The 11,506-nt window shown below is 39.8% G+C and overlaps 2 protein-coding genes across 2 annotated transcripts in view; both read left to right on the forward strand.

Annotated features, from left to right (window-relative positions):
* Nucleotides 1–11,506, forward strand: part of LOC109041050 (uncharacterized) — a 146,427-nt gene that overhangs the window by 40,071 nt on the left and 94,850 nt on the right. The window lies entirely within an intron of this gene.
* LOC109041075 (longitudinals lacking protein) lies at nt 6,612–11,143 on the forward strand. Its single transcript, XM_072299715.1, has one exon. The coding sequence runs from the start codon at nt 9,814–9,816 to the stop codon at nt 10,123–10,125; it is 312 nt and encodes a 103-aa protein (XP_072155816.1). The 5' UTR covers nt 6,612–9,813; the 3' UTR covers nt 10,126–11,143.

An 11,506-nucleotide genomic window follows, 5' to 3' on the forward strand; every position in this document is an offset into this window, starting at 1 on the left:
ACTCTCCTAATGAAATCTAATCATATCTTTTAAAGATAGATGAAAACCATTTTTAAGCACATCACAATGAAGATTGCACAGTTTGCCATGAAACGTATTTAATTCTTTTTATGTGTATTTAAATAATGTAAAGCCTTGCCGTAAATTATCAACTGACGGAAAGTCAGGACCTCGCAAATTAAAACCAATGAACACATTCATTATTCCTGCAGCCGGATTGTTGAAACTTTAACTGGCTATGTCGGCACGATAAGACAAGACATAGCCCTATCTGCGCCGTGCAATATATCGATTTTCGATTCTTGTCGTGACGACATAGATTTCAACAATCAGGCTGCTGGCATGGCATGTTCATTAAATATTGTTGAGCCCCTGTTGTTCCGCCACTATATTTTCTTCAAGTTTTAACAGTAATGGAAGTGCGACAATTAAGATGAAGATTGCAAATTTTTAAATTTTATATTCGTATTCGTGTGTGTGTGTGTATGTAAGAGGGTATATGTGTGTGTATGTATGTATATATATATACTAGCCGTTCTGGGCGCGCTTTGCGCGCCCGTCACGCCTAGCCGGGGGCTACGCCCCCTGGACCCCCGGTCACTCGCTACGCGAGTGACATTCGGCTCGCTTCGCGAGCCGATTTTGTAGTAGTTGCAAATTTTTTATAACTATATTTTGAAGATTTCATAGAAAACATTATGAAATTCTCACTCCACAATTAACTTGTAAAATAATAATGGCAGGGCAAGAAATAGACTATATCTTAAAATGGACGGTTCTCACTTAGTACAAACAACCAACACCACGAGAAGGTGAGGAACCATCGTTAGCCACTTTTTTTTTTTTTTTTTTTTTTTTACTTTTCTGAAAAAAATTTACTGAAATTTTAGTTGCGTGCCCTAAAAGGAAACACGGAGAAAAAAATTTTGTGCATGGAACCCGAAGCTGAGATCATATGGATCTCTGAAGTTTTCGGATCACGCATCCGAAAAGTTAAGGTCCATCTGCCGAAGTTCGGGTCAGACAATTGAAGTAGTTCGGTATATACCGAAGATTTCAGGTCACACATCTGAAGTACTCGGTGCATACCGAAGTGCTCCAGATTTCTGACTCAGAGATTTAGGAAAAACACAGTAGAGAACCAAGGAAATCACAGTAGAACAGAGAAAAAAATACAGTCGAATAAATAAAGAAAACTATTATCGAAGAAATTCTAATTATTAGAAAGTAATTAGCTGGCGTAATCAATGCGTAGCTGCATAGGAGCATGAGCGAGATTTATCATCAACTGACCGCTGGCCGCTAGGTACCTGGGTGGACGAGCGACAATACGTAAGCGGTGGCATATGGTTCGATTGACAGAGGAGTGGGGAACGGTCAGACGTAGGGGAAAGGTTCAGGCTGAACCGTTCAGCACAGCGCAGCGTCAGTCACCGGGTGGGGAAGAGAGTCCGGGAGGGGACACTTCCCCTCGAGTGAAATAGAAAAAGGCAGAATCCTTCGAAGTTTATATTAATGACTAGCCGTTCTGGGCGCGCTTCGCGCACCCGTCACGCCTAGCCGGGGGCTACGCCCCCTGGACCCCCGGTCACTCGCTACGCGAGTGACATTCGGCTCGCTTCGCGAGCCGATTTTGTAGTAGTTGCAAATTTTTAATCACTATATTTTGAAGATTTCATAGAAAACATTATGAAATTCTCACTCCACAATTAACTTGTAAAATAATAATGGCAGGGCAAGAAATAGACTATATCTTAAAATGGACGGTTCTCACTTAGTACAAACAACCAACACCACGAGAAGGTGAGGAACCATTGTTAGCCACTTTTTTTTTTTTTTTTTTTTTTTTTACTTTTCTGAAAAAAATTTACTGAAATTTTAGTTGCGTGCCCTAAAAGGAAACACGGAGAAAAAAATTTTGTGCATGGAACCCGAAGCTGAGATCATATGGATCTCTGAAGTTTTCGGATCACGCATCCGAAAAGTTAAGGTCCATCTGCCGAAGTTCGGGTCAGACAATTGAAGTAGTTCGGTATATACCGAAGATTTCAGGTCACACATCTGAAGTACTCGGTGCATACCGAAGTGCTCCAGATTTCTGACTCAGAGATTTAGGAAAAACACAGTAGAGAACCAAGGAAATCACAGTAGAACAGAGAAAAAAATACAGTCGAATAAATAAAGAAAACTATTATCGAAGAAATTCTAATTATTAGAAAGTAATTAGCTGGCGTAATCAATGCGTAGCTGCATAGGAGCATGAGCGAGATTTATCATCAACTGACCGCTGGCCGCTAGGTACCTGGGTGGACGAGCGACAATACGTAAGCGGTGGCATATGGTTCGATTGACAGAGGAGTGGGGAACGGTCAGACGTAGGGGAAAGGTTCAGGCTGAACCGTTCAGCACAGCGCAGCGTCAGTCACCGGGTGGGGAAGAGAGTCCGGGAGGGGACACTTCCCCTCGAGTGAAATAGAAAAAGGCAGAATCCTTCGAAGTTTATATTAATGACTAGCCGTTCTGGGCGCGCTTCGCGCACCCGTCACGCCTAGCCGGGGGCTACGCCCCCTGGACCCCCGGTCACTCGCTACGCGAGTGACATTCGGCTCGCTTCGCGAGCCGATTTTGTAGTAGTTGCAAATTTTTAATCACTATATTTTGAAGATTTCATAGAAAACATTATGAAATTCTCACTCCACAATTAACTTGTAAAATAATAATGGCAGGGCAAGAAATAGACTATATCTTAAAATGGACGGTTCTCACTTAGTACAAACAACCAACACCACGAGAAGGTGAGGAACCATTGTTAGCCACTTTTTTTTTTTTTTTTTTTTTTTTTACTTTTCTGAAAAAAATTTACTGAAATTTTAGTTGCGTGCCCTAAAAGGAAACACGGAGAAAAAAATTTTGTGCATGGAACCCGAAGCTGAGATCATATGGATCTCTGAAGTTTTCGGATCACGCATCCGAAAAGTTAAGGTCCATCTGCCGAAGTTCGGGTCAGACAATTGAAGTAGTTCGGTATATACCGAAGGTTTCAGGTCACACATCTGAAGTACTCGGCACATACCGAAGTGTTTCAGATTTCTGACCCGAATTTCGGCAGCTGGATCTCAAGTTTTAAGAGATTCATATGATCTCAACGTCGGGTCCCATGCACGAAGTTTTTTTCTCCGTGTGAGTATTAATATAAATTTCAACACAGTCAAACACAGTAGAGAACCAAGGAAATCACAGTAGAACAGAGAAAAAATACCGTCGAATAAATAAAGAAAACTATTATCGAAGAAATTCTAATTATTTGGAAGGTAATTCGCTGGCGTAATCATTGCGTAGCTGCGTAGGAGCATGAGCGAGATTTATCATCAAATGACCGCTGGCCGGTAGGTACCTGGGCGGGCGAGCGACAATACGTAAAAGCGGTGGCATGGTTCGATTGACAGAGGAGTGGGGAACGGTCAGACGTAGGGGAAAGGTTCAGGCTGAACCGTTCAGCACAGCGCAGCGTCAGTCACCGGGTGGGGAAGAGAGTCCGGGAGGGGACACTTCCCCTCGAGTGAAATAGAAAAAGGCAGAATCCTTCGAAGTTTATATTAATGATATATTAATGATTCGTATTATCATTATCATATTCCAAGAAAAAGTAATACCTAATTGATAAATATTTTGGTTTAAAGCGAATGCTTATAATATGTTTTGTGCATCTTTTCTTGCCTACTCTTAATCGAGGACTTTCTCAACTCTCCCTCGAAGAAACGTATAGCCTAGCCTCAACGCTTAGGTTGAACCCAAACTATCCAGTGGCGTGACGTGCTTTGCGATATATCGATCGGTCTGCCATTTAAACCTATGGAAAAGGATCGATGAACATGGTGTTCGCAACGAACACCTTTAATAATCGATCTTTCATGACAGCTTCAAATGGGGATATATCGATAATAATCGATCATTCACGACTTGCCACTGAAATTATCGCAATATTAGCATGTATATCATCCTACTGATTCTCTCTTCAATTCCTAACAGCCTGCCACAACTTTGCCTTATTCTTTCTACGATTCAGTGATCTGTCCTTGTTTTTAATGCTTTGCTTTCCTAATTGCTGCTTTAATATGTTTACTTAGTCATCGTGTCAACTTAATAAAACGGGCGATATTATCTCATTTCAGAACTAAGACACTCAAGGCGATTATGGAGAAAGGCTGACATGATGAGTTTGATAATAATTCTCAACGTGCGCCTAAAGAGATACAATGGGCCTGTTGCAAACTTTTGCTACACCAAAAATAAGAGTTGTAACTCATAGAAAATGTCTCAAAAATCACGTTGAGCGCATCGGCGAAGTCTGAAATGCGCTCCTTACTTCTCAGTCAGAACCTGTGCTGTAGTATCCTTTTTGAAGCGGGAAGCTTTAAAAAACGCTGAAGTCCCACGCAGATTGTGAAGTTAGGAGTGCATTTCAGAGTTTGCCGTTGCGCTTATCATGATTTTTGAAACATGATCTGCACGGAACAACTCTTATTTTTGCTCTAGCAAAAGTTTGCAACAGGCCCATTCGTCGGTTCCTCCATGAAAGAACGTAACCACATGTCAATGTTGCCAAAACCCCGCTAGTTGCAATTTGACGAGAAGAATCTTGGAAATTCCTGGCGGAATATTTCACTAATTTTTCCTCTGATCTTATGTAAAAATGAGACAAATTTTCGACGGAAATTCTGAGGGTTTATTTTCGTTAAATAATGAATTCTTTTAGTCAATTTTGCAACCTTGGAATGGAGTTATGTTCCCTCGTGTAGGGAGCGACGAATATTGGACTGCATTTTGCAATTTGGAACCATAAATTCTGCCTCTTCTGGGAAAAAACTTATGTGCTTAGGGAAACAAATGGCATATACGTTGTTTTTAAACTGGGTTAGAATGTATATTTCCAAATTACAAAATGTAGTCCAATTGATCCCCTTTTCCTCACTAAACTTCACAAAAATGTCTTTTTTAAGGTTGGAAGGCCTTTGAGGGAGAGGAGGTGTTTATGGAACGACTGAGAATACAACCCTTTGCTCTGGAAAAAAAAAGTAGCTTGAAACAAATCAAAATCGGCTTGAAGCAAGCTGGAAAAAATCTTAAATTTGCCGCCAAGAAACGTGTAGCTTGAAATAAGCATGGCCGTGCTGCTTGAAATTAGCTACCCGGCGGAACCTTAATTATTTTTCGTTTAATGCTCGGATCCAATACTAAATACTGAAAGTTTTATTCATTTTTCATAAAATTCCGTAACGTAGGGATAAAACGTTACTGATTCTTCGACATGGATCATGTTGAAGTCGTCGTGCGTTGCCGCGGGTTTTGTTCTCGGTTTGCAGCACTGTTAAAATGCGCGGCTTTTGGAGATCTCCTGGAATGACTTGAGAATGTAGGAACGTATAACTTGATGCCCGTGTCGAAAATGAGGGCGGAGTGGTTACAATCCAATGGAAACTTAATTCAAGAAGTTGGCTGCAAACTTAACTTAAGTCTAATTTTTTCAGCTATTTCCAAGATTCGTGTCATGCTTGAAACCAGGAATCTTGAATTGAGTATACATTATCTTGAATCAAGAAACAACTTCTTAGAATTAGCAGCCATGGTGGCTTGATGTAAGATTCAGCAGGTTTGATTCAAGATTGTTGTGCTGCTTAAATCAAGCTAGCAGGTGATCCAAGCTATAAGGTAGCTGCAATTAAGAATCTCGAATCTTAAATTTAGCAATAAATTGCTTGTTTTAAGATAAAAATTCTTGAATCAAGCTGATTTTTTTCTCAAGATTCCGAGACGGCTTGACCGTAGCAGACTTTTTTTTTCCAGTGTGGGTAGAACATAGTCCATGTTAGATTTTTTTGTCGAAAGTTTTGGTTTGATCAGTGGAGTTTGACCCGTAAACTGGCTATTGTTGTAATTTGCAGGCAGGAGAATCTGTCTGGGCTCGGAGTCGGAGGTTGGGGAGGAATTATTCGGAGACGTAATCGTGGTCCAAGATTCGGCCAAGTTCCGTTGCAAGAAGTGCTCCAAGTTGTACTTTCATCTGAGCTCCTTGCAAAGGCACGTCAAATACGAGTGCGGGGTCTGCCGACAGTTCGAGTGCCATCTTTGCGGTTACGTCGCCACAAGGAAAGATATCTTGAAGAGACATCGCCTCTTGAAACACTCGTCCAGACCCGCCAATTTTTGCCCCGACGACGCTGTCTCCGATATAGATTCAAAGGGATGCGTTTAGCCAAAGAGAACCAACTCGACAAAATCAGGGGTGCCGGAGTCAGGAAATACCAGGAACTATCAAGCAAAAATTGGTAACCAACGTTTATTACACTGGAAAACAAAAACACATTGGATCTAGAGTCCAGACTCTTAAAAACATCGACTAGAAAAAATACTCTTGATTCAATCGGATTTAAGCTTAAATCAAGAACCAAGCCTCTTAATTCGAGCGGATTTCCTTTTGATTGAAGCAAAAATCTGATTGAATCAAGAGTATTTTTTCTTGTCAATGTTCTCATGAGTCTGGACTCTAGATCCAATGTGGTTTTTTTTTTTTTTTTTTTTTTTTTTTTTTTTTTTTTTTCCAGTGTAGCCTTCCAGAATGAGCTCGATGTTTGAATAGCAAATTTTTCATGAGCAACAATTTCAAATTACATATTTTTTAACCATCTCATATTTTCAAATTTCTAGGAATTCTACCATAATGTGTCTACCATGAAATCAGGAAATTGTCAGGGGATTTCCTTTCCTAAATTCTGCGGCAACCCTGATTTATTTGAGACAAGATCATGACTGACTTGGTGCACTGGCGTGGCGTGTTTTGCGATAAATCGATTGATGTGCCATTTAAACCCATGGAAATGGATCGATGAACAGGGTGTTCGCAACGAATACCGTAATAATCGATTCCTTACCATAGCTTCAATGGGGAAATATCGATAATCGATCATTCACGCCTCGCCATTGATTTGGTGGTCACCGCACGACGGCGACTTTCCGAGTTTCCGCTTCTCGATTTCCGATTATTGCAATAAATCAAGTCCAAATTCTGAATAGAGTTCATCGTGTCAGATCGTTAAGATTTTGTTATCAGCAAATCATGGAGCAATAAATTACTCATCAAAGACGAAAAATTCCATCGCAAGAAACACATAAACGTATTCCATCAACCTGACGTGAATTCGGCGGGGTTCTGCGTCCGTTTATTTCTTACACGGGAACCACCAAACAGCGATGTACATCGACATTGGCGGATCTAGCAAGTTGGCATCACTGTTCTTCTTCCGTTTACACCTCTGATGAAGAATCGATTTTTGGGAGGGCCGGTTACTCCATCAAGAACTGATTCTTTACCATAGGTTTAAATGCAGAAAAGATAGTTTGCTATATTTTTCGGTCCGCCTCCGTACATTGAATGACGTGCTAGTAAGTCAGTCAGGGTGACTAACAATCTGAAAAACCTGATTCTCTCTCGCTAAATGTAACTTTGATCTTGCAGGGTCGTGAACGTCGTAGCAACCATACAAAACTTGAAAACTATTAGGAAATTTTATGAATGAGAAATTGGAACGAAAAATCACGAAGTAACCATGCTTTGACGTTTTAACTTATAAAAATATACGTTTGATAAATGACGTGTTATACATTACCATGTGTGATGTAGGTTTAGCTTAGCGACCCTCGATCCATCACACAACTTGACACGCAATTTTTCCAATATTTGCATTTAGACATCTCGCTGTTAACCTAGCATTCACCAATTCAATTATTTTAACACCTTCGTCTTTCTTTGTATCGTACTCTATTGTGATTATCTAGTAACGTCTGTTTGCTAAAACTCTGACATTTCTGTGCGTACTTTTTAATCCTTCTTTCTTCGTCTCTTGCGACTGCTTGTATCTTATCTTTTCTCTTAGCGTCTTTGCACGCGCTCTAAATTAAACTGTGATAGCTCTTTTCTAATCCGGTGGTTTTTATTCTCTACTCCTTCCCATTCTCTTGTCTTTTTTTTCAACTTTTGGTATCTGTATTTTATATTTCTTCCATCCGATGGTGATTTGAAATTCATGGATCCGACACAGGTGCTTCTTTATTTGGTGATCTCTTCATTTATTACTTTATCTACTTATTTCATTTTTTTTTTACTTGGGGTTCGCCCCTTGGCTGCTCCGCGGTCCAACTCTTCAAGTTTTGTGTTACTTACAGCCTGATGAGAATTACCGATAGTTAGAAGAAATTTAATTCAGCGAAAAAATTGAAATCACAATAGCATGTTTATGGAAGAGGTTTGAACAATAGGTCTGCACTTTCCAGTAAGGAACTATTATTTTAAGATCTCTTCATATCCAACGAAATAGTAACGGAATAAGTAATATCCCGGTCTTTCTTTCTTTCTTTTATAAATTAATTCAAGTGACATGATTTTCAGTTAAAATTTATTTCGTTATTTTCCATTCCCTCATTTGGCATTGGAATCACTCGAGAATATTCCGTACATCTTCCTCTAGGCTCCTCATCGAACAGAAAAAAAGTATTCAAAACAAAATTACGCTGTTTAAAGCAACTGAGATGCCTTTCTGGAAGACAATCTCGGCATTTGAATAATGCCCGGAGCGCAAAACAATGCGGAAGAATAATCGAAGTTGGGTTCGAGCCTAACATACAACTATTTGAACTCCGCAGTTGGCCGGATTGCATACGCCCGAGGAAAACACTGATCGCACCTGAACCTTATCGCCAGCGCGCGTGGGCCGTGGGCAGATCTCAAATTTCGCCCGCAAAATCTAGAGTATGCAACCCGGCCCACCGCAGAGTTAAAATAGTTGCATGTCAAGTCCGAACCCAACTCCGTATATTCTTCCTTTGTTCTTCGCGTTATTTAAAGCGCTCCGTTAATGTTCAAAAGGCTCAGATTTCATCGAAATGATATTCATCTATTAATATTCTTGGTTCATTCACCTGGGCCGCAATCTGATAAAAGGTCACGTGGCATGAGGCAGCTACAAATTGAAACAGACATGTTTAAAAAACACATTTTCTTCGACAATAATTCATTTCTCTTTTGATCAAAGCAACTTTGTAGAGCGCAGCAAATCGTCTATGGAACTGCAAAGAAAACACGTTTTTTCTAATTAAAAAAGGAGGTTTTTAAAGCATTGATTAGAGAATAGTGGTGGACTCATATGACTAAACTTGATTTGCCACCTCAAGTAATAGCCATGCTTTAACCTTGTTGATGATCTGAGAGGGAACTTCCGGCTCAGTAATCAACAGTGGCGATTCTTAAAAGTTGGCAACACTGTTTTTCCTCCATTTAAATGTATTTAATACAATAGATTCTTGGTGAGATAGCTTGCCTCACCAAGAATCGATATTTTTAATGGATTTAAATTGAGGAAAAACAGTGTTGCCAACTTTTAAGAATCGCCACTGCACTCACACTTGAAGAGCCAACGCGAACTGCCCTTATTTAGGCCTCTGCGGGCTGATTATTGAAATTAATAGATAAAGCGATAGATAAGGAAGACAAACTAAAAATAAAGCGATCCCGTTGATAGAAGCGAGTGGTTGCAATTGGCAAAGAAGGCAAGTGATTAAAACCATCCCACGAGAGACCCTGTCGTTAGTCCAACATTTTCTCCCTCAGTCTGTAACAAACACCTGCTTCAACCAAGAGGATAGCTTCTTTTCCCCTTTGTCTTTTTTGTCTATAACTTTGTCTATCAGTTTCAATAATCACCCCGCAGGAGATATGGATCCCTTGCTACAAGCGAAATTAATGGAAGGTTTTCTGTTCCGATGGCGACTTTAGAAATGGCGCTGTACTTTTCGGAGGAGAAGTCGTTCTTGGAGAAGCTGAACGAGCATCGCGTCGTGATCGACGACCGGCCGTTCTTCAAGTGCTTCAAGTGCAACAAATGCTACTCGTCCAAGTACACCCTGGCCAGGCACATCAACTACGAATGCGGCCTCCCGCCTTGCTTTCAATGTCCCAAATGCCCCTACCGCTCCAAACGGAAAGACCACATGAAGTCGCACATGAACGGCGTTCATAGGTCCGATCTCAGCACCAGCAGCGCTTATGCTTTCGACTCTCTCAACGCCTTTTGAACCTGATCACTCACCTACTGAAAAAAAATATCAGAAACTTGCCTGTTCTCTTTGAAATCAATTAAAATGATTGCCAAATGTTTAAACAGCGCACACTGGAAAAAAAACACATTGGATCTAGAGTCCAGACTCTTAAGAACATCGACAAGAAAAAGTACTCTTGATTCAATCAGAATCTAGCTTAAATCAAGAACCATGCCTCTTAATTTAAGCGGATTTCGTTTTGATTCAAGCAAAAATCCGATTGAATCAAGAGTATTTTTTCTTGTCAATGTTTTCAAGAGTCTGGACTCTAGATCCCATGTGTTTTTTTTCCAGTGCAATGGAGATTTCAGGTTCTGATACTGGTCACTTCAATTGTGATTTCTGGCCTTAAAATGGGGTTGTAAGTAAGGAGAGGAGGGCTCTTCTTCTTTTTTTCAATTATTCTTTTTTCCTTTGTCTTTTTGATTGTCATATTCTAGTCATTTTGATCAAAATGTAAAGGCAGTAAAATCCTTAATTTTATTTCTTTTACCAACAATCGTCATATTAAGCCCGATTATAATGGCGATATTTTTCAGTCTGTTGTTTCTTCATGACCTTCAATGAAATCGGGCATTTCTTAAACTTTTAATTTACTCTTATTTGATGATGAAAAATTTTACGCCGAAAAATCCCGACCCAAAAAATGAGCGTGGAACGCATCTCCTCATTTCTACTTTTGATACTATGGTCCACGTCACTTTCATTCTTTAGCCTCAAAATTTTTTCTCATCCATAATATAGTCAAAGATTTGGTGATGGGTCCTTATAATCGGTAATGGTCACTCAGCTACCAATGTAAAACATTTTTCCTTTCTCCTGTTTATGGTTGTCTTTTCTACTCATGTGCTTAGGTCTTCAGCTTTCACACTGGTTGTAATTTTTTGTTACTCAACTATTGTTACTTCGTCAAATCCGATGGTGTTGATAATGTTGATAGTTTATTGTAGATATTCTCAATTTTTATAATTTTAATAAATTTTATTCTACATTTTTTACCCTGATCAATCTATCCATCCTCTTGGCTGCACGGTAGAATTTCTTATATCCAGACCACCTTGAAATCTAATTTTTTGAACTCATGAAGTCACTATGAGATCATTTTTTTATCTCTTTTCCATCCTTGTTTCCTCTTAATTTTTATCTCATTTTCAAACGCACGAGACATCGTTAACGTCGGGAGTGAATCGATTCTCGAAGGGGTCAGGTGCTCTGACGAGAATCGATTCAATACAAACTTAAATGGGGAGAAAAGCAATGTTGCCTACGTTCTGAATCTACCGATGTCCCTCTGTACAAAAAAATTAAACAAGAGAGGAAATTAGGCAATATTGTCAAGCTGATTCTAGTTAAATGT

This window comes from Bemisia tabaci, chromosome 1, assembly GCF_918797505.1.
Source record: "Bemisia tabaci chromosome 1, PGI_BMITA_v3".
NCBI classification, from domain to species: Eukaryota; Metazoa; Arthropoda; class Insecta; order Hemiptera; family Aleyrodidae; genus Bemisia; species Bemisia tabaci.